The sequence below is a fragment of the Theropithecus gelada genome, chromosome 1 (genome assembly GCF_003255815.1).
Source record: "Theropithecus gelada isolate Dixy chromosome 1, Tgel_1.0, whole genome shotgun sequence".
Taxonomy (NCBI): Eukaryota; Metazoa; Chordata; class Mammalia; order Primates; family Cercopithecidae; genus Theropithecus; species Theropithecus gelada.
Genome location: NC_037668.1, coordinates 60,729,667 through 60,753,865, shown reverse-complemented (window position 1 = coordinate 60,753,865; position 24,199 = coordinate 60,729,667). Strand labels below are relative to the sequence as shown.

General features: G+C 45.4%; 1 protein-coding gene across 9 annotated transcripts in view; it reads right to left on the bottom strand.

Moving 5' to 3' along the window:
* Positions 1 to 10,762: 10,762 nt before the first annotated feature.
* AZIN2 (antizyme inhibitor 2) overlaps positions 10,763 to 24,199 on the bottom strand; it is a 41,612-nt gene continuing 28,175 nt past the window's right edge. For all 9 annotated transcript variants that reach the window (XM_025390977.1, XM_025390985.1, XM_025390993.1 and 6 more), the window contains 2 exons: positions 13,182 to 13,396; positions 10,763 to 11,248 (listed from right to left, as the gene is read on the bottom strand). In XM_025390977.1, the coding sequence (XP_025246762.1) occupies positions 11,110 to 11,248; positions 13,182 to 13,396 (354 nt within the window). In that variant the 3' untranslated portion in view covers positions 10,763 to 11,109. The remainder of the gene's footprint in view (positions 11,249 to 13,181; positions 13,397 to 24,199) is intronic.

Here is a 24,199-nt window from a genome sequence, read left to right as displayed (position 1 = left end):
TGACCTGCATGGTGGCAACTCTAGCAAATACCATCCCTCACATTACCAAATACTGGCATTGCTCTCTCCTCTGCCTTCTCCCTCCTTCCCACATCCAACTCCCTTGCCAAATGTCTTCTATTCTTTTTCCAGACATATCTCAAATTCATCTTCTGCTCTTCACCTGCACAGCCACTGCACCATTCAGGTTCTCATTATTAGAGAGATGGGCTACAACCACTACCCCCTCCTAATTTCCCTACTTCTCTGTTTGCTTCTAATCCCTCTGTATTAGTTATCTATTGCTACATAACAAATTACCTTAAAATTAGGTAAAACTTAAAACCACAAATATTAGTTATCTCCCTTTCTGTGGGTCAGGAATCTGGGTATGGCTTAACTGGGTCCTCTGGCTAAGGGCCTCTCACATGGCTGCAATCAGGTATTGGCTGGGGCTGCAGTTGTTCTAAGGCTTGCTTGGGGGAGGATCTACTTTCAAGCTCACTCTCAGCTGTTAGAAGGCCTCAAGTCCTTGCTGGCCATTGATTAGTCATCCACTCTTTGACACATAGACCTATTCACAGGGAAGTTCACAAGATGGCCGCTGTCTTCCCTAAGAGCAAGTGAGCAAGAGAACAAGAGAAGGTGCCCAAAACAGAAGCCACAGGGAGTTTTTTGCAATCAAATCTCAGAAATGACAACCCATCACTTCTAACATATTCTATTCATTAGAATGGAATTAATAAATTCCATCCATACTCAAGGGGAGGAAATTACACCAGGGTGTGAATACTGGGATGTGAAATCATTAAGGACAATTCAGAGACTGCCTATCACATCCTCTTCCTTGCCTCCTAGTATACCATCTAAAGTGCAAAGCTGCAGCCCGGTACAGCAGTTCATACCTGTAATCCCAGCACTTTGGAAGGCCAAGGCAGGTGGATCACCTGAGGTCAGGAGTTTGAGACCAGCCTGACCAACATGGTGAAACCCTGTCTCTACTAAAAATACAAAATTAGCCGGGTGTGATGGCTTACGCCTGTAATCCCAAGTACTCAAGAGGCTGAGGAAGGAGAATCGCTTGAACCCGGGAGGCAGAGGCTGCAGTGAGCTGAGATTGCCCCACTGCACTCCAGCCTGAGCAACAAGAGAGTAACTCCATCTCAAAATAAATAAATAAATAATGTGCAAAGCTGACTTCCTCTCTTCCTTGCTCAGAAATTCTGATGCCTTGCTGATACTTCCAGAACATCACCCTTTATTGTGCAAAAGATCGCCAGAATGGGTAAATAGTAGAAAGGAGAGCTTTATGGGTGTATTAGTTTGCAAACCAGGAGGTGTGGACCAAATGTGTTCTCTCTTCAAGGAAGGAAGGAGCAGGTTGGGTTTTATGCCTCACAGGGTCCATATTACACAACAGAGTCATATATATTCAGCAGATTTTGGGGGAGAGCTATACATATTTATGAGGGGGGTTGAGTGCATGCACAATGGGTAAACATATATGGAACAATCATCTCATGCTCACTTTGGGGCAGAATTTTAGCATTAAAATGAGGTAGAATTTGGCTTTTTATATCAAAAGATGAACCACAGGACACAGTTTGTGTACAGCCTCTATCAGCTGGTGAAACTGGCTTAAGGTCTGCAGTTCTTTATCAGAAAAGAATGTTTGTGGCTGGGCACAGTAGCTCACGCCTGTAATCCCAGCACTTTGGGAGGCCGAGGCAGGTGGATCACGAGGTCAGGAGATCGACACCATCCTAAAACAGTGAAACCTTGTCTCTACTAACAATACAAACAAACAAACAAACAAAAACTAGCCAGGCATGGTGGCGGGCGCCTGCAGTCCCAGCTACTCGGGAGGCTGAAGCAGGGAGAATGGCATGAACCCAGGAGGCGGAGCTTACAGTGAGCCGAGATCGCACCACTGCACTCCAGCCTGGGCGACAGAGTGAGACTCCGTCTCAAAAAAAAATGTTTGTAAGGCCACTCCTCTGTCCAATCAGAGTTGTAGCGGTCTTGGGTTGTAAATCAGAGTTAGGAGGCATATGATGAACCCCCAACCCATAGGTAACTTTTACTTTTGTTTCCTTAATCTTAGAGTCTGTCTTAGTTGATAAGGGGGCTTCTCAGATCACTTCTTCGTAATATGCCCCCAATCTCCATTCCATTTTTACCTTCCATCCTATACTCCAGTTCCCAGAAAGGGCTCTGAATCATCAAACTGCTGTTCTCTTGTACACGCCAGTCCCCTGGTCTGGAATGCTCCCCTCAACTTCCCCAGACTTTTCTACCTGGCCAACTCCTACTCATTCACCAAGACCTGCTGCTTCTGCCATGCCTGTCCTAATCCTGGCCAGCAGTTTTATCTGTCCTTAATCAGACCTCCCTTGGTGCCCTGTGCTTTCCACTAACACAGCACTTACCACATCAAATCACAATTATCTCCACTTGGATATCTGATAAGATCTCAAATTTAACATGTTCGGAAGTTCATTTCTACTGGTTTTTCTATAAGTAGGATTTAGCAGGAGGTAGATCTTGAAGCCATTCATTCTGACTTCTCCCAGAAGCCTTGCCCCTGATCTGAGAGACAAGTTATAGAACCTTACCAACTTCATTAAAATTACAAAATGCCCAGAGAGCAGCCACTTGGTAATAGGGTGCTACCAAATAAATATATGTGATGCTTTAAAGGCAATTAGGATAATCACAGGTTTCCTGTAGACACAGGAAGAGGGTTGGGCGGGTATAGTGATTAAGAAGTCCCCTCAGATTAGGCAGAGACTTTTCCCAACCTGCCTCCACTAGTTGCTATCTGTTCTAGACAAGTTACTTCATATGTAAGCCTCAATTTCCTAATTTGTAAATGAAAATAACTTACCTGGTTACTGTGGTTACCATGTGTCAGGTGCTGTTCCAAGTGCTTTAAATATGTTAAATTTTTTGTTCTTTTGGAGACAGGGTCTCTGTTGCCCAAACTGGAGTGCAGTGCCCCAGTCACGGCTCACTGAAGCCTCGACCTCCCAGACTCAAGCAATGCTCCTCCCACCTCAGCCTCCAGAGTAGCTGGGACCCCAGCTGCTTGCCACCACACCTGGCTAACTTTACTTTTTTTTTTTTTTTTTTTTTGGAGAGGCAGGGAGTCTCACTATTTTACCCAGGCTGGTCTTTAACTCCTGGGCTCAAACAATCCTTCCACCCTCGGCCTCCCAAAGTGCTGGGATTACAGGTGTGAGCTACCATGCCCAGCCTAAATATGTTATTTATCTTTAGAACAATGGTATAAGGTAGGTACTATTATCCCATTTTACAGAGTCAGAAACTGTAGCAGAGAGTAACTTGGGCCAGGATACACAGCTAATAACTGGCAGAACTAGGATTCTAACACAGGCAGTGGAGGGTCAGGGTCATTGTCATAAGACACAATGCACAGGCCTGTGTCGATTAATTGAATAATGCGAGTGAAGGCGAGGGCAGGGCCTGGCAAGCAGTAGGCACGCTTGATTATTTTAAAATGTAAAACTCCTTGACTTAAAGATCAAGAATTATTTCAAAGTCCCTTATATTCTGTGTGAACCCAGCAGGTGTTTTCCCTCACATATGAATGGAGGGTTGAGAAGGACATCAGAGACAAGTCTTAAGTTTCTACAGCCTTTCGGTTCTTTTACCCAGATCCTCCTTTTCAAGTAGAAGAGGAAGTAGCTGATGCGCAAAGGAGTCCACTTCCGGTGTCACGCCGGGCCTTTTTCCAGCTGAGCAGAGACAAGGTCGCCCTCTTCCCACGCCGCCTCCGTCCCGGGTTGACCCCTTTCCCGTGAGAGCCCCGCCCTCGGCGAAGGTTCGGTTTAACATTGGTGGAGGTTGGAAGACGGAGCTGTGCCTCTCCGTTTTTCAACCAATGGACTTCCCTGTTCCTTCTCACTGTTTGGTAAAGTCGTTCCCTCCTCCCAGCCGCCAGAGGGCGAGACATCGCATGGCTCGAAGCCTAGGAGGCTCTTGAATACGGAAGTGACTTTTCGCTACCGGAAGTTCGTGGCCTCAAGGGATGGGGGTGGTGAGATGGGGTTCCGGTGGCTGGAAGCTGAGCAGTCGTGGTTCCGCTAGGCAATCGTTTCCACCTCTGAGGGTTTCATGTGCTCAGATGAGAAAACGGAGGCTTTTGGAGGAAGGAGCTTCTCGTATTTACACAGCGAGAAACTCCTCAGACACGCGCGCTTCCCATACGATTCACCAGGACAAAGGGACGATCCTTGAGGGTATTTGCTCTGCCTGAGGAATCCCTGAGGCAAGTCTCACAGAACTGTGCCCATTCCACAGATGGAGAAAGCGAAACCCAGAGAGGGACATGCAGCATACAGGGACTTGCCACAATAGGGTTACCAGATTTAGCAAATAAAATGCAGGATGCCCAGTTGAAGTTGAATTTCAGGTAAACAACGAGTAATGCTTTAGTATAAGACTATCCCAAATATTGCAATGAGACACGTATGCTAAAAAATTACTCATTGTTTTTCTGAATTCAAATTTATCTGGATGTCCTGTATTTTATCTGATGATCCTACCCCAAGGTCAGCTAACTGAGTGGAAAAGGAGAAAGCGCTACTGGGGGGTCCTACATGCCTCCCTGCCTGGGGCTCACTAGTGTATGGAGCTGGGTTGTTCCCAAGTGTAATCCTGAGGTTATTTTAAAGGCCCACAGCTAATTCCAGTCAATAGTCTTCCCACTGCAGGGTCTAGACCTATTCAGGAACTGACAAGGAGCCACATCCTCCACTCTCATTCAGGGATACCGCACCACCACCACCCAAACTGGTTTATTCAAAAGACACTAAGTATCTACTCTGTGCTAAGCAGTCTTAGGTTCCAGATCGCACTAGAAAGTAGGAGAAACACTCCCTGTCTTTGTGAAATCAACATGATTAGATATGCAAGAGGACAAGTATGTAGAGAGGAAAACTACAGTACGTTGTGATCAGTAGTTCTTTAATAGGGATAAATACAGGATGCATGAAAGCCTAGAGATGGAACCCCTAATCAAGGCACAGGAAGTAAGAGAAAGGAGAGAAACACCCAAGCTGAGGCCTGAAAGATTCATTCCTTCATTCAGTAATTATTTCTTGAACATCTGTATGAACAGCAGTATTCTAGGCACTGTGGACCCAGTGGTGAACAAAATAAACAAACCTTTGCTCTCAGAACTTAATTCTAAGTAAAATGTATAATATGTTAGAGGGTGATCTATGGAGGAAAAAGTAAGGCTGTGAAGGGGATTATAGAATGCTGGGGCGGGAATGGAAATGTTACAGTTTTTTTGTTTGTTTGATTTAAGATGGGGTATCACTATGTTGCCCAGGCTGACCTCAAACTCTTGGGCTCAAGTGATCCTCCTGCCTCAGCCTCCCAACGTGCTGGGATTACAGGCTTGCGCCATCACTCCCAGCCTGAAGTGGGTAGTCAGGAAGGCCTCAATGAGAACATTACATTTGAGCAAAGACCTGAAGGGGTGGGGAAGAGAGATCTATGCAGAGATTTGGGGTTATAAGTGTGTCTGGCATGTTACAAAAAGGAAAGAGGGTGTGATGAACAAGACTCCAATATGATAGTTTTCTAAGGGATTTTCAATGATAAGTTTGACCATATGCTTCTTGCCTTAAATACTGTCTTTAGAACCTAATTCCTGTAAAATATGACTACATAAGTTGGTGGGGGCTACTTTGAACAGGATGTTTAGAAAAGGCCCTCTTGAGATGGCAACATTCAAGCTGAGGCCTTTAAGATGAGAATGAGCCAATGCTGGAGTAGCTAAGGGAACAGCAAAAGCAGACACTTGGAGGCAGGAAAGAAGTCAGTAAATGTGAGAAACTGAAATGTGAGAAAAGAGTGGCATGAGATGAAGTGGGAGAGATGGGCAGTGGTCTCAGGCAAATTAGCTTTTATTGGCATTGCAGTGGGAATCAACTGAAGGACTTTCAGCAGAGGACTGACAATCAGATCATTTTACTGATTGAATTTACCCAGGCTTATCTGTTTATCCGAAGGGTACCAGGAAGAGGGTTTAAAATGGAGCAAAGGGATGAGTGGAACCCCCGTCCTCTTGCCTCCCCTTTGTTCCCCTTACAGCTTGAATGAGATGGCTTGGGCAGGTGGGTTTCCTAGGTGAGGGATGACTCCCACCCAGAGAGCCACCATCTCCCTCTGAGCCGGTGTGAATAGAGTTGACAACTTGTGTCTCTGACCTCCTCAAAGTTTCCTGGCTGGATCCCATTACTGGGTATATACCCAAAGGATTATAAATCATGCTGCTATAAAGACACACGCACACGTATGTTTATTGCGGCACTATTCACAATAGCAAAGACTTGGAACCAACCCAAATGTCCATCAGTGATAGACTGGATTAAGAAAATGTGGCACATATACACCATGGAATACTATGCAGCCATAAAAAAGGATGAGTTCATGTCCTTTGTAGGGACATGGATGAAGCTGGAAACCATCATTCTCAGCAAAATATCACAAGGACAGAAAACCAAACACCGCATGTTCTCACTCATAGGTGGGAACTGAACCATGAGAACACTTGGACACAGGGTGGGGAACACCACACACCAGGGCCTGTCGTGGGGTCAGGGGAGAGGGAAGGGATAGCATTAGGAGATATACCTAATGTAAATGATGAGTTAATGGGTGCAGCACACCAACATGGCACATGTACACATAGGTAACAAACCTGCATGTTGTGCACATGTACCCTAGAACTTAAAGTATAATAAAAATAAATAAATACAAAAGTTTCCTGGCTGTGTCTGCCTTTCAGACTGTGGGCAGAGGTGAAGGAAGCACATGCCACTACCAGCCCTGAAGGTCTCCTTCCTCCACCCCTTTTGAATATACTTTTTTTTTCCTTTTGTTTTTTATTTTGAATACACTTTCAATTAATCTTCCCGAAGATCCTGACGTGCTGCTTCTGCTCCAGAAGCATAGAGGGCTCCCTACTGCCTACAGAATTAAGTTCGGACTTCTGGCTCTGTAATTCAAGGTCCTCTGTGACCACGCTGCACTGTGAGCTCCCTGAGAACTCAGAGGGACTCACCTCTGCATCACCAACATCTACCATGGGCTATAGCCACAGTAAGTGCTCACTAAATGCTCAGGAATTACCATTCAACCTCACTTATTGAGCACCTCATGACGTGCAAAGTTCTGGACTAAGTACTTTATACCCATTTTCTTTTCTTTCTTTTTTTTTTTTAGATGGAGTCTTGCCCTGTCGCCTAGGCCAGAGTGCAGTGGCATGATCTCGGCTCACTGCAACCTCCATCTCCCAGGTTCAAGCAATTCTCCTGTCTCGGCCTCCCAAATAGCTGGGATTACAGGTGCGTGCCACCATGCCCAGCTAATTTTTTGTATCTTTCTTTTTTTTTTTTTTTTTTTTTTTTGAGATGGAGTCTCGCACTGTCATCCAGACTGGAGTGCAGTAGTGTGATCTCAGCTCACTGCAACCTCTGCCTCCCAGTTCAAGTGATCCTCCTGCCTCAGCCTCCCAAGTAGCTGGGATTATAGGCGCCCGCCCACCACCACACCCAGCTAATTTTTTGTATTTTTAGTAGAGACAGGGTTTCGCTATTTTGGCCAGGCTGGTCTCAAACTCCTGACCTCATGATCTGCTCACATTGGCCTCCCAAAGTTCTAGGATTACAGGCGTAAGCCACCACACCCGGCCTTATACCCATTTTCTTATTTAATCTTCACCATAACCTTCTGAGGGAAATATAGTTATCAGCCACATTGTGCAAATGAGTAAACAGATTCAGACAAGTTAAGAGCATGTTTATTCAGACAGATTCAGACATGTTTATTCATTTGCCCATCCGGCATATGCTTTTTGAACACCTACTCCGTTCTAGGTGATAAGGACACAGCAGTGAAAAAATAAATCAGCTTTATTCCAAGAGCCTAGAGCTCACATTCTAGAAGGGCTGACAGTTGCCCTTGTGTTATGGAACACATTATGGAGTTATAGAGTATGTTGAGTGGTGGTAGGTGCTACGAAGAAAAAGAAAACCAGTTAAGAGAAAACAGAGAGACTGGGACATGCTGTTTTCTAAAGGGTGATCCAGAAGGCTTCACCTAAAGAAAACATTGGCACAGAACCTGAATGAAGTGAGTGAGGCCCACAGATAACCCAGGAAGATCATTCTAGAGAGGGGACAGTAAATGCATGCCCAGCAGTGGAGTGCTTGAGGAACAGGGAGGAAGCCAGTGTGGCCAGGACTCAGTGTGTGAGAGGGAAGTGTGGGAGGTGGAGAGCCAGTTGGCCAAGGACTTTAAATTTCATTCTTGGTGACATGGAATCCCAGGAGGTACGGCATCTGGCTGCTAAGTGGAGGATGGACTGTGGAGGGGAAAGGGGAAGAAGGGGCCAGGCTCGAGTATGAGAAGATGGAAGCTCAGGTCTGTTAACTCCTTGAGGGAGAGCATGAGAGAGAGTGAGCACGAGCAGAGGGGGGGCTTCAGGGAGGCACAGGTGGGTTGTAGGGAGGCATTGGGAAGAGAATGTTCCTCAGGTGAGGCTCCGGGGAAGGATGGATCTGTGAGAGGCCAACAGGAACATCTGGCTTCCAAGGCAGCCAGGAGGCATGAGGAGCCACTGCCAGTGGGTTGCTTAGCAGGGAGCTTAGAGGAGGCAGTGCCCATGCAGCCAGGGGGCCGGGAGACCCCTGCTTAGATTCACCTGCACAAGCCTGAAGCCCCTTACCATTCTCCACGTTTCAGGCTTTTTTCTTCTCTTTAGAAAAAGATTGAAACAAGAAATAAAAACAACTGGGAAAAAAATGACTATTAACTATTATCCTCAAGCCACATCAAATTCTGTGCATATCTTTCTTGGAAAAGTAAATTTCACATCCTCGCTGCAAATGGAACAGGAAACACTAGAAAGGCTCCAGTGAGAAATCTGTTCAAACTCCACGATGGCCACTGTCATTTCAAAAGCCACAGAACGTCCCCTCAGTGGACCTGCTCAGAAGAGGGAATCAGCTACACCTGGGTCTCACTGCAGCCAGCCATGAGATCTCCCCAGGATTCCTGTGCTTTTCACAGCAGATACTTGGTTGCAGCAGAAAAACCTATGTCCCTCCCCTGAAAAGAAGTGTGAGTGCTTGGAATCTGAGATGGAAGAAGTCTCAGAAAGAGTCTAATAGACGATTACAGGCATGGGAACACCTGTAAATCATGGCTTTGGTGGATCATGGGGTAGTAGAGTAACCCTTTCTGATTGCCCAGAGTCTCTTGATATCCCAAGCTTTCAGCCTATTTATTGTCAAGATACCAAAAACTAGATCCCTGGAAAGGGAGACACCCCTGCTTTGAGAAAGCACCTTGTTTACTCCAAACCATGCCACATTGCCTCATGAGATGACCTCAAAGCCACGTGCAGTTCCCAGGACTGGCTGAGATACTGAAGCAGGATGGCCAGGCTTACCCAGAGAGAAGGTCAAGTGAAGATAGAAAATCCATCACAATACAATGTCCAGAGTAAGCAAATCCATAGAGATGGAAGGTAGATTTGTGTCATCAGGGACTTGGGAATGGGGAAAATGGAGAGTGACTGCTAATGGGTATGGGATTTCTTTCTAGGGTGATAAATACATTCTAGAATTAATAGTGGTGATGGTTACACAACTCTGAATACACTAAAAACCACTGACTTCTCCACTTTATTTATTTCTTTCTTTATTTGAGATAGAGTCTCGCTCAGTCGCCCAGGCTAGAGTGCAGTGGTATGATCTCGGCTCACTGCAACCTCAGCTCACTGCAACCTTCCCCTCCCTATTAAGCGATTCTCCTGCCACAGCCTCCTGAGTAGCTGGGATTACAGGCACATACCACCACAGCCGGCTAATTTTTGTATTTTTAATAGAGATGGGGTTTTGCCATGTTGGCCAGGCTGGTCTCAAACTCCTGACCTCAGGTGATCACCCACCTCAGCCTCCCAAAGTGCTGGGATTACAAGTGTGAGCCACCGTGCCAAGGCTTCTGCACTTTAAAAGGGTGAATTTGATTGCATGTTAATTATATCTCAAATCTTTTAATTGCAGCAGAAAAATATTTAGATTCCCCTGCAGCCACTGTGCGGGATCTGAACTCCTTTGCTCAACAGCTCACACACCCCAGGTGCATAATTTGGGAACCCGGTGGTGTGAAGAAGCCTTTGTCCTGATAAGCACTGCCAGTCTCAGGGGATGCCAGGGCTGTCGGCACTGGACACAGCAATACTCCGTGGCCAGCCCTGTTCTAACAGGCACTGCCCAAAGAAGCAAAACCGACCACCAGGTGTTTGCTTTACTCTGACTGCCTTGCCAACCTGCAGGGAGAGCAAAGGTGCAGGGTGCACTCAAAACCTCCCGCACACCCATTTCTTGGCTCTGTATCTTCGGTATGAATTTCCACAGCTGTGTTACATACTCCATTGCCCCTACTCTGGGTCAGGCCTTAGGCTGGGTGTTGGGCTAACACAAAGGCCATTCACCAGTTATGAGCTACGTAACTGCCCATCTCAGTCCCTGACAGCAGCCCCTTCTTTATGGCACCAGGACTGGAGGCCCATGAGGTTGAGAGAGATGAGTCAGAGACGGTGAGTGCCAGTGCAGGAGGCGCATGCTGCAGCCAGGGCTCAGGACTGAGGCAGAGGGTGTGGGCTCATCAGTGCGTGGTGGGGAAATCCTGCACCAGGCCTAGCCCAGGCTGCTTTGTGAATCGAATGGCCAGATTCTGCTGCAGTTTTAAAAAACCTAAATATTTATTTATTGCATTATATTTACAACGGTGGAAGGAGACCAGAGGAGACCCCAAGAAAACCCCCACACCTGGCTGACCAGGCCCCTTGCGCTGCAGAGGAGGCAGACACAGCTGGAAGGGACAGGATTTATGTTGCATACTTGAACTACAGCGAGTGTAAGACTGGTCCTATTTACAGGGCAGAAACACTACAGGTGGAGCACGGGGGCGGCAGGGTGGGCACCAGAGTCCTGGTCAAGGGTACCCTTGCCTGCCATCTTCCCCACCTCTCCCAGAGGCATCTCTGAGGCCCCGCTGGGGTTCTCCAGGGGGAACGAGGCCCGCTCACATGATGCTTGCCGGGGTGAAGACAGGGCCCACGCACAGGGTGTCTGTGATCTCCCAGCCGCAGGACAGAGGCTTGCACACACCCTCCGCGTCATCCTCCTGTTCGGCAGCCATCAGCTGCCTTCGCAGCGCTTCCCTAGGGGTGAAAAAGGGGTGCTGCAAGTAGCCAGCATGGGGCTGGCAGGCCCCTGTACCTGGAGACGCAGCCCGATTGGGCAGAGGGCTCTCACCTGAGCCCGAGCTCAGCTGAGGGCAGGGGCAAGGACAGGCTGCTGACCCCTCCCCAACTGCTTCCTACTCCCATGTGGTCCCCACCCCCAACAAGGGAAAGAAATTCACATGTATCGAGCATTTCCTATGTGCCAGACATCATGCCAGGCACTTATATTATCTATTTGTATCTTCCCAAAAACCCCATGAGGGAGGCATTACCATCCCCATTGCATTGATGGTGTAATCAGTCAGTTCCCCAGAGAGAGAAGTGACCTACCTAAGATCACATCCCTAGTAGGTGGTAGAACTAGGACTGAACCCAACTCTCACTCCAAAGCCCACATTCATCATACCCCAGGCTTAGGACTTCAAACACAACAAAATCATATCCCATTCTCTCAAAAAATCCCACAAACTGCTTCTCCTCCTACATACCCATGTTAATAAATGGCTCCACCATCAGAGCTGGAAACAGTTGGCAATCTTGTTCCCACACCCAGTCGAGCCCTGCTGAGCCCAGCTTCTGAACATCCTCTTGTGCCCAGTGGTCTCCATCCCCACAGGTAACACCACTTCAGTCTCCCTGATCAGCTCGTGCCCTCTCCAGACAGTTCTCAGCCAGGGCCCAGACTCATCTTTTCTGAAAGTAAATCCTTGCCCTTGAGCTGCCAGCAGTTTCCTTCTGCTCTCAGGCCCTGCAAGATCCAGCCCTACCCGCCTCTCCCGCCACACTCCCAGCCACACCGGCCCACACACCTGGGCCATCCACTATGGCCATCTTTTGGGCTCTTACACATGTCCTCTCCCTCACCTGGACCCATGCTTGTCTCTCTCCCTGCATCATCAACCCTCACCTAATTCCTCCTTAGCCTTCAGGTCTCAGCTTTGGTGACAGTCCTGAGACTGGACACAGCAGAGGAATTGAATGTGCCTGGGCAAACTGCTCCTGCTTTCTGTAGCCCTCTCCCTACCCCCAAAGAGAGACTTCACCACTGACTAGCCGTGTGACCTCAGAAGAATGACCCCTCTGTGATAACGCTGACCCCCACACAGTTTTGTGTGGGTGAAATAGTCATACGACGCCTAACGTACGACCTCAGTCAGGGTTCACTGGATGTGACTCCCCCATCTTGCATGCCTCTTGCATGCCTCACTGGATCCCAGGACTAGCCTGGTGGGGCAGGCAGGACTACTGTTTTGCCTATTTTGTAGATGGAAAGACCTAGGCTCAGCAAGCAGGCAGACCAAGTCTTTCCTGTGTCACACAGCAGCCACCCAACTGGTCAGCTCTTTCTGCATCTGCCCTTGTCTTCAGTCTGCACAGGAACTAGGGTGGTCTTTCCAAAGTGCAAATCAGACCATGTTATGCCCCTGCTTCAAACTGGTCCATGCCTCCCGCTGCTCTCAAAGCATGTCACTCGGCCTTCAAGCCCTTCCCAGATCTAGCCCTGCCTCCCTCTCCAGTCACAGCCACCCTCCATGACAGCCTTGAATGCACCACACTTGCTTTCTGTTCCTTTCTTCAGGGAAGCCCTACCACCCCCTCCTGTAGTTGACTCCCACTTCCTCAGGGAGGCCCGGGCCTCAGGGAGGCCTCTGTGCTTCCACCGGGCACAGTATTATCACGAGGGCCTGTCTGCTTCTCTGTGTCTCCCTCAGAGCTATGAGCTCCTCTAGGAAAGCCCAGCCTCACTCACGGCCACAGCCAGGTGCCAAGCACAGGCCTCACGTGGGATCAGCAGCCAACAGCTATTTGTCAAATTGGATTACACAGAAGCAGAATCTCAAATCCCAGGTTTCCCTCATTTCTGCCCAGTTCCTCCCCATACCCCCATTTTTCAGCAGGGCCCTCTTACCAGGCCACCCGGGACATGGCATAGGTGATGTGGCAGGCCTGGGTCCCCCCAAAAGGGGAACCCATGCCTACAGTGTAGGCACCCATGTTGTCAAAGACCAGCCAGTCCCCTACATGTAGTTGCGGCAGCCACAGGCCCTCAGCCACGCAGTCACAGCCATCAACCGCCGGGCCCCACAGGCTGCTGCTGTACAGGGGTTGCTCCGTGGATGGTTTCTGTAGGAAGAAGGGATGGCCATGCCAGCTCTCCTGGGCATACAACAGCCTTGCCACTCCCTCCCTCTAAAGCCTTCTACGGCTCCCATAGCCAACAGGATAAAGTCTAGATGGGCCTCCTAACTTAGCATTTAAGGCCCTTCCCACTTCTCTGCATTCGTTGCCTCTTACACTCTGAAGTCACAAATGCCTGGTCTTAAATCCAGGTTCCAGCAGTTGTTAGCTGTGTGACCTTGGGCAAAATGCTTAATCTCTCCATGTCTCGTTTGCTCATTTGTAAAATGGGAATAACAACAGTACTTACCTCATAAGGTTCCTGCAAGGATAAATGAGTTAGTGTATGGAGAGCATGTAGAACAGTGGCCGGCACACGGCGAGGGTGCACAGAAGGTCAGCACAATTGTAACTGTTACTGTTGTGATTGTTGTTGTTACCGTCTCTGCACTTCGGTCTTCACTGGCCTCTTTCCAGATGTCGGTATGTCCACACCTCTACAGCCCTTCCCCGACCCTTAAATCTAGCCTGTCCTCTGAGCCCAGCCCTGGGGCTCCCTTGTCTATGAAGCCCTCCCAGATGTCCTCACTCCATGCCAGGCCCAGCAACAGGAGCCAGCAGTACACTGGTGGGCTAGACTCACCCTCCCTCAGGCCCTCAGTCTAATGAGCAAGATGGACTTCCAACAACAATCACAGGGGGACCTGGCAGAGGTCACGGACCCCATGGAGTAGACACAATTACTCTCATTTCAGAAAAACTGAGGCTCTGAGAGCTTAAATGACTTGCCCAAAGACACAACTACCAATGACATAAGATTTTTTCTTAAATGATTTCCAAATCCAGAAATTTGTAACAGACTGTGGACAACCAAGGTATCAATGCCATTTGCCACAGTGTCGGCAGGGATCCTGCCAGGCAGGTCCTAGAGTCACCGCTAAAATGTGGATGGTGATGACTGTGCCCTCTGAGGGGCCTCTTCTCCCATCACTGCACTTGCTGTGCTCCAGTTACTCCAGTTGCTCTGGGCTCCCCAGGTAAACCCTACTTCCCTTCCCATACCTCCTACCTGCCTCCTTGCTATTCCCTGAGGCCCCAAACCTACAAATTCCTATTTCTCCTTTAGATCCCAGCTAAAATGGCTTCAGGGAAGCCTTTCCTAAAGCTCCATGCTCCCTCAGGCTTTGCTTTCATAGTATTTACCATAACTTATAAATATTTGTGAAATATCTGCTCAGGCCTGTCTTCCCTGAAGACTATAGATTCCATGAGCCCAGGAGACATGTAGGTCTTGTCATCCCCATCTCCTCCATGCCTAGCAGGCTGGCATCCATTAGGTGCTTATTCGAATAATATTTTGTAAATAAATGAATTAAAGAACGTGGAATACATGAGTGATGAGAAAGAAAAAGAGTGAGAAAGGGGAGAAAAAGGATATGAATAGAAGTCATCCAAAGGGCATAGACAGAAGCAACAGAGAAAACCAGCAGAGAAAAAGGAAAGGCATTTCAATACCTTAGTCAGAGCAGGAATGAGGAAAATTGAGAAAGAAAAGTCACAGTTTCCATAAGCAGAAATAATGTTCATATATTTGACAAAAAGTTAATTAATAATCTATTAGTCCCATTAATAAAGAAAAATATGTACATTATGTAAGTTAAGAATGATAGCTATCCAATCTTCAGGAATTCATTCATTCAACAAGTGCTTATTGAGCACCTACTAATTGCCAGGCTGTGATCTAGGAGCTGGAAATGCAGCAGTAAACACACACACAAAATAAACTTCCTGTGGTCATGAAGTTCACATTCTAAGAAGGGGAGACAAAGGAATACTGTATCCTTGTTCATATAACTGAACATTCTTGTTTATAAACTTTTCGTTAATGAATAAAATTAACTTCAATTTCTCTGAATTATTTCCCTTAGCCCCACTCATTGAAAAACGTTAAGCTAATGTTTAAAGATGAGTGGAGGGGATGCTCTATAAATGAATCTACAAGGATCTTTGAGAAAATCAATTTTAAAGATTCTTCTATGGTAAAGAGAAAAGGCACCCTTGGATTATAAGAAGTTAGCATTCCTGGCCGGGCGCGGTGGCTCACGCATGTAATCCCAGCACTTTGGGAGGCCGAGGCGGGCGGATCATGAGGTCAGGAGATCGCGACCATCCTGGCTAACACGGTGAAACCCCGTCTCTACTAAAAAAATGCAAAAAAATTAGCTGGGCATGGTGGCGGGCGCCTGTAGTCCCAGCTACTCGGGAGGCTGAGGCAGGAGAATGGCGTGAACCCAGGAGGCAGAGCTTGCAGTGAGCAGAGATCGAGCCACAGCACTCCAGCCTGGGCGACTGAGTGAGACTCTGTCTCAAAAAAAAAAAAAAAAAGAAGTTAGCACTCCCTCACTTGTTATTAGTGGTGTAAATTTAAAAAAAAAAAAGTGAAAAAAGAGATTTTAAAACTTTACATGAAATAATGCGAAGCTATGCTTTTACTATTTATGTATCTATTTATAAATTTTTTTTGAGACAGAGTCTCACTGTCATCCAGGCTGGAGTGCAGTGGTGCGATCTCAGCCCACTGCAACCTCTGCCTCCTGGGTTCAAGCCATCCTCCTGTCTCAGCCTCCTGAGTAGCTGAGATTACAGGTACCCGCCACCACACCCAGCTAAATTTTGTATTTTTAGTAGATACAGGATTTTGCCATGTTGGCCAGGCTGGTCTCAAACTCCTGACTTCAGGTGATCCCCCACCTCAGCCTCCCAAAGTACTGAGATTGCAGTTGTGAGCCATTGCGCCCAGCCTATTAAAAAAAAAAAAGAAAAAAAAAAGGAATCTGTGAAATAAATATTCTAAAAGCTGTGGCAACAAGCTTATAAATCTCAGCTATTTTTACAAGTCTGATAATTGAGTGGAAATGGACAAGCATCTGCAAAAATCCAAGATGCCCAGTCTCCCAGCCACTAGGCCCCTCTGTGAGAGGGGGCAGGGGGTCCCTCATTTACAAAGCATACCACCACCATTTCATACCTTATATGGGAGGCAGGTGGCATGATTGCATTCCCATTTTACAGATGAGAAAACTCAGAGAGGGAAGGTGACCTGCCCCAGGCTCTACTGGGAGTTAGTAGAATTCCAGGCAGTCCCAGACAAGGAGTCTCCTGGCTGCACCTAGCTGCCTCCTTCAAAGGCACATATGTCTGACAGAGCCACAGAAAAAACAAGGTCAAACATTGAAAAAGGTGCATGGCCTTGATGGAATCCCTAAATAATTCTTCAACTTTTAAAGAATAAATCAATGGGCCAAGCATGGTGGCTCATGCCTGTAATCCCAGCACTTTAGGAGGCGGAGGTGGGTGCATCACCTGAGGTGAGGAGTTTGAGACCAGCCTGGCCAACATGGCAAAACCCTGTCTCTACTAAAAATACAAAAATTAGCTGGGCGTGGTGGTGGGCGCCTGTAATCCCAGCTACTCAGGAGGCTGAGGTGGGAGAACCACTTGAACCCAGGAGGCGGAGGTTGCAGTGAGCCAAGATCGTGCCACTGCACTCCAGCCTGGGTGACAAGAGCAAAACTCCATCTTGAAAACCAAAGAAGGCCGGGCACGGTGGCTCACACCTGTAATCCCAGCACTTTAGGAGGCCGAGGCAGGCGGATCACGAGGTCAGGAGATCGAGGCCATCCTGGCTAACACGGTGAAACCCCGTCTCTACTAAAAATACAAAAAATTAGCCAGGCGTCGTGGCGGGAGCTTGTAGTCCCGGGAAGTGGAGCTTGCAGTGAGCCGAGATGGCACCACTGCACTCCAGCCTGGGTGAGAGCGAGACGCCGTCTCAAAAAAAAAAAAAAAAAAAAAAACCAGAAAAGAAAAAAAAATCATCCAGCCTGACCAACACGGTGAAGCTCTGTCTCTACTAAAAATACAAAAAAATTAGCCAGGCATGGTGTCAGGCGCCTGTAATCTCAGCTACTTGGGAGGCTGAGACCGGTGAATCATTTGAACCCAGAGGCAGAGGTTTTAGTGAGCTGAGATTGCACCACTGCATTCCAGCCTGGGTGACAGAGCAGGACTCCATCTCAAAAAAATGAATAAATAAATAATAGTAAATCAATAATTCATACAAAAATATTTTAAAAGACAACAATGAGATAAACAAGGGCAACACACACACACACACACACACACACACACACACACAAAACACCTATGGCCAAAATCTCATTTGTGAATATATAAATATATAGGCAAAAACCTGACACGAAATCTTAGCTAACCAAATTCACAGTCATATTCAAAGAGTCATCTTCAACAGTTAAATAATTTATCTTTAAAATGAAAGGTGCAAACAATAGGAGAGAAGTCGGTCACTGGCTTCATAACATGGAAAATATAGATCTACAGTTCAAGTTTAATTTTCCCAATACATGTCAACATACCATTCAGTAGCCTGTAGCATCTATTCTTTATTACAACTACAGACAAAACAAAACCCCACAATGAAGAGAGGCTATTTTAAATAAGGATCCAACTCTGACTTCATTGAGACACACTAAAGTTCAGCCCCGTCATTTTCCAAATGGAGAAACTAGAGAAATAAGGCTCAGAGAGATTAAGTAGCTTGTTTTGACTAAGGTTACTCAGTTGGTCTATGGCAGAGCCAGGTCTCGAACCCATGTCTTCTGATCCAAGTCTGAAGCTTTATGTCATCATTCCTGTTTTATATATCATGAGAAATGCCACCAATAGCTATCAGAATAAAAGAAACAAAAAAGCATAATACATAGAAGATGAAGAAATAAAATATTACACTGCAGATAACGTATTTGCCCACCTGGAAAATCCTAAGGGGGTGGGTATGGTTACTAAAGGAATCGATGAATTTTTGAATGCAAGCCAGCATCTCAGCTCAAAAACACAGGGAAAAGTTTTCGCTCACAATAGTAGTGAAAGCATTAAGCTATTACATTATTGGATGTTCTTGGGCCACAGTAATACTTACTCAAATAAAATAATAAAACCAGCTGGGCACGGTGGCTCACACCTGTAATCCTAACACTTTGGGAGGCAGGTGGATCACGAGGTCAGGAGATCGAGACCATCCTGGCGAACATGGTGAAACCCCATCTCTACTAAAAATACAAAAAATTAGTCAGGTGTGGTGGCATGCACCTGTAGTCCCAGCTACTTGGGAGGCTGAGGCCTCTGAAGAGAACCGCTTGAGCCCGGGAGGTGGAGGTTGCAGTGAGCCGATAGTGCACCACTGCACTCCAGCCTGGGCGACAGAGCCAGACCCCGTCTCAAAAAAATAATAATAACAAAACCTTCGTGGAAGAAATAAAAGATACAAAGTTTACACTATCCTAGCTAGAAAAACTTAGTAAAGCAAAAAAGAGAATTCTCCCTAATTTAAAACTAGATTAAATAAACTATTACTAATTGAAATCTCCAGAATGTTTTTTTAAACATTAGAAATAATATGATAAAAGAATAAATGTGAGCCTATCAAAGAATAATAATAAAGCAAATGACAAACTCAGTTTTTGTTAAATAATTTATACAAAAGAACATTTGTATCATGTCTAAGATATAACAAATGACAATAAAATGAATATCTGTATACTTACCACCCAGCTGAAGAAAGATAAAATTTCCAATATCTTTGAAACTCCCTATGTGCCCACTCCAATGACGTCCCCTCTTTCCTAACCTCTTCAGAGGTAGCCACCATCCTCACTTTCATGTTCATCATTTCCTTACTTTGTTTTCCATGAGTGTACCTAACCCTAAACAATGTATTGTTTAGTTTTGCACACTTTTAAAATTTATATAAATGAAATTATAGTGTGTAATCTCTACAAGTTCACAATACACTGCATAGAATTCACTGTACAGAATACACCATAATTTATGTATCTGCTACCCTGCCAACAAACATTAAGGTCGTTTCCAATGTTTTATATTATAAAGATATATACGTTCTGATATAGCGCCTCAAACACACATGCCAAGAGTCTCTTTGCAATATAGGCCTAGGAACTTGCTGTAATGTAGGGCATATGTATGTTTAAATTTATCTGAATAATGCCTACTTCTTTCCCAAAGTAGTGATACACCAGCTCCCACCTAGCAGTGCCTAAGGACCCAACTACGCCATATCCTCACCAACAGTTGGCATTATCATGCTTTTAATGTTTTTCTAATCTAGTTGGTATAAAATGGTATCTCATTTTCACTTTTATTTGCATTTCCTTGATTACCACTGAGCACCTTTTCATTTTATCTTCTGTGAATTGCCTGGCAAAGTATCTTGCCTGTATTTCTATTGAGTTGCTTTTTTCCTTATTTTCTTGAGATTCTTGTTTGTCTCTATTTCTTACTTAAGAATTCTTCAGGCCGGGCACGGTGGTTCACGCCTGTAATCCCAGCACTTTAGGAGGCTGAGGCAGGTGGATCACAAGGTCAGGAATTCAAGACCAGCCTGGCCAACATGGTGAAACCCTGTCTCTACTGAAAATACAAAAATTAGCTGGGCATGGTGGCGTGTGCCTGTAATCCCAGCTACTTGGGAGGCTCAGGTGGGAGAATTGCTTGGACCTGGGAGGCAGAGTTTGCAGTGAGCCAAGCCACTGCACTCCAGCCTGGGCTACAGAACAAGACACCATCTCAGGAAGAAAAAAAAGAATTCTTCATATATTTTGTCTACTAATCTCTTATCAATTATATGTGTGTTTCAATGTTCCTCCCAGTTTGCCTTAGCTGGTCTACTTCTTATGCTGGTATCAGAACTAAACTATTTTAATTACCCTCTGTGTTAGAAGTTATATTATCTTATTTCTATTCTTATAGTGGTTACTCTAGACATTTACATTTTACCATCTCAATGTGGCATTCAATAGCTGTACCATCTATTCTTGATCAAAACTACAGAAAAATCAAAACAAAACCCCACAATGAAGACAGATCGTCTCAATAAGGAACCAACTCTAACTTCGTGGAGATACACTGGAATGGCCTCACTTCAAAACAAGAAGCAACATTAGTAATTAAAGTTCAGCCCCCTCAGTTTCCAACTGGAGAAGCTAGAGAAATAAGACTCAGAAAGATTAAGTAACTTGCCTAAGGTTACCCAGCAAGTACATGGTAGCATTCACCTTAGTGGCCTTCACAGTTCAGCCCTGGCCTGCACCTTCCAGCAAGATTCTCCCCCACTCAGCAGCAGGCTGCTTCTGTGCTGCATGGATTGTTGAGGTAGTCACCCTCTGACAAGTTTGCCACTGGTAGACTGCTGTTTCTGTGACACTACAGTCTCTCCTCAAAGATTTCATTATCAGCCTTGGAGGGAGGAGCCCTCGTCCTCTGTGTTTCTAAGTTCCTCCCTTGTTCATTCTCCCCCAGGACCAGCAGTGGTAGCTGATTTTACTCCTTTTAGTAATTGTAATTAACCACCTTTAGAATTAACTATTCTTTATGTTAAAATGTCCCTGTTCAAATTACTAGTGTGGCATCTGTATCCTGATACAGTCTCTTCCTGAAACTATGATTGGACATTACGCCTTCTCACTCTATGCACCATTTCCTTAGCCTTTCCTGTATCTTTTTGTCTCTGTGCTACATTTGGATACTTTCTTCAACTCTATCCATTCTCTCAGTCTGTCTTCTGTTGTCTTTAATATGCTGCTTACCCTGGCCATAATTTCAATTTTCATATTTTTCATTTCTAGAAGTTCTATTTAATCCTTTTTAAAATCTGCTGCAACATTTTTATATTCACTTATTCTTTGGTCATATTTTCAATTTATTTCTTCAAACGTTGTAAAAGAATGTTAGCACCTGATAATTCCAATATATGAAGTAAATGCAGGTCTGATCTGCTACCTATTGCTTTTGTGGTTCTTCCTCACGGTGACTTGTTTCTTTTTTTTTTTTTTTTTTTTTTTTTTTTTTTGAGACAGAGTCTTGCTCTGTCGCCCAGGCTGGAGTGCAGTGGCACAATCTTGGCTCACTGCAAGCTCCGCCTCCCAGGTTCATGCCATTCTCCTGCCTCAGCCTCCCAAGTAGCTGGGACTACAGGTGCCCACCACCATGCCCGCCTATTTTTTTTTTTTTTTAATTTTTAGAAGAAACAGGGTTTCACGTGTTAGCCAGAATGGTCTTGATCGCCTGACCTCGTGATCTGCCCGCCTCGGCCTCGCAAAGTGCTGGGATTACAGGCGTGAGCCACTGCGCCCAGCCTGTTTCTTTGTATGTTGTGATTTTTGACTGTGAGCTCATGTACTTTGAAATCTTATCTGTGAGCATTCTTATCTTTGAAACCTTATCTCTGAGAAGCCTAAACTGAAGATTCCTCCTCCAGAGAGAATTTGTTTGCTTCTGCCAGATGAGATTATTTTGAGGCTTAAGGTTTTTCAGACCATAGTTAATGGTCTGGCCACAAGCCCAAGAGAAGGCTGGCTTGTGGTTGCAAAATCTCAATTTTTTTGCACTCTTCTAATCACTACAAAGATCAAAACAGGGAAGTTTTCTTGCTGTCCTTCTCTGTAGAATGGGCTCTTTTCTCTAGTTGACCCTTACACTAAGGATGTACTTCTTTTGGGTTCTCAGCTCTGTGTAAGGGTATCCTATTGGATTCTCCATCTTGACTAGGCCCTAGGAACCCACACAGATATCAAAATTGAAGGCCAATGCTACCATGATTCAGCATACACTCCAAAACAAAAATCCAGTTTCAGAATTAGGTTGCCATTTAGCACATATTTAGATAATCACTGTTTTGTATGCTTGGGAAACACTAATGAACAAAATACACAAAGGTCCTTGTCCTCATGGGGTTTACAGTCTAGCAGGGGAAGGTAAACAAGTAAATTATACAGTATGTTAGGGCTAGGAGCGGTGGCTCACGCCTGTAATCCCAGCACTTTGGGAGGCTGTGGTGGGCGGATCACAAGGTCAGGAGATCGAGACCATCCTGGCTAACACGTGAAACCCTGTCTCTACTAAAAATTCACACACAAAAAAAATAGCCGAGCGTGGTGGTGGGTGCCTGTAGTCCCAGCTACTCGGGAGACTGAGGCAGGAGAATGGCATGAACCTGGGAGGCAGAGCTTGCAGTGAGCCGAGATCGTGCCACTACACTCCAGCCTGGGTGACAGAGCAAGACTCTGTCTCAAAAAAAAAAAAAAAAAAAAAAAAAAAAAAAAAAAAAAAAAAAAAAAATTATATAGTATGTTAGAAGGTAACAAGCACTACTGAAAAAAAAAAAGAAAAGAAAAGAACACACAACACCAAAGACACAATCCATAAAAGAAAGAATTGATAAACTGGACTTCATTAAAATTAAACATTTCCACACTTCAAAAGACAGTATCACCAGGTGTGGTGGCTCACACCTGTAATCCCAGCACTTTGGAAGGTCGAGGCAGGCAGATCACTTGAGGCCAGGAGTTCGAGACCAGCCTGGACAACATGGTGAAATCCCATCTCTACTAAAAATACAAAAATTAGCCAGGCTTGGTAGTGCACGCCTGTAATCCCAGCCACTCAGGAGGCTGCAGCAGGAGAATCGCTTGAGCCTGGGAGGTGAAGGTTGCAGTGAGCCAAGATCTCATCACTGCACTTCAGCCTGGGTGACAGAGCAAGACTCTATCTAAAAAAAAACAAAAACAAAAACAAACAACGACAACAAAAAATGTTAAGAGAAGACAAGCCACAGACTGGGAGAAAATAGTTGCAAAACACACATCTGATAAAGGACTGTTATCCAAAATATCTGAAGAACTCTTAAAACTCAAAAATTAGAAAACAAACAACTAAAACTCTGTTTATAATGGTTAAAGGAATTTAACAGATATTTCGCCAGAGAATATACACAGATGGCAAATAAACATATGTCATCAGGGAAATATAAATTAAAACAACAAACACCACTGCACCCTTATTAGAATGGCCAAAATTCAGAACACTGGCAACACCAAATGCTGGTGTGGATGTGGAGCAACAAGAACTCCCATTCATTGCTGGTGGGAATGCAAAATGGTGCAGCCACTTGAAATACCGTTTGGCAATTTTCTGCAAAACTAAACATATTCTTACCATATGATCCAGCAATTCTACTCCTTAGCATTTACCCAAAGGAGTTAAAAATGCATGTCACACAAAAACTTACACATAGGTGTTTATAATAGCTTTATTCATAATTGCCAAAACTTGGAAGCAACCAAGATGTCCTTCAGTAGGTGAATGGATAAACTGCTCTACACCCAGACAATGGAATATTCAGTGCTAAAAAGAAATCAGCTATCAAGCCATGAAAGGACATGAAGGAAACTTAAGTGCATATTGCTAAGTGAAAGAAGTCAATCTAGGCCATGGTGGTTCATGCCTGTAATCCCAGCACTTTGGGAGGCCGAGGTGGGCGAATCACTTGAGTTCAGGTGTTCGAGACCAGCTTGGCCAACATGGTGAAACCCCATCTCTACTAAAAATACAAAAAGTATCTGGGCATGGTGGCACATGTCTGTAATCCCAACTACTCGGGAGGCTGAGGCAGCAGAATCACTTGAACCCAGGAGGCAGAGGCTGCAGTGAGCCAAGATCATACCACTGCACTCCAGCCTGGGCAATAGAGTGAGACTGTCTCAAAAAAAAAAGAAAAAAGTCAATCTGAAAGTCTTTAATTCATTTTGTATATGGTGTGAGATAGGGTCCAATTTTATTTTTCTGTATGTGGATATCTAGTTTTTCTAACACCATTTATGGAAGAGACTGTCCTTTCCCATTGTGTGTCCTTGGCACGTTTGTTAAAGATCAATT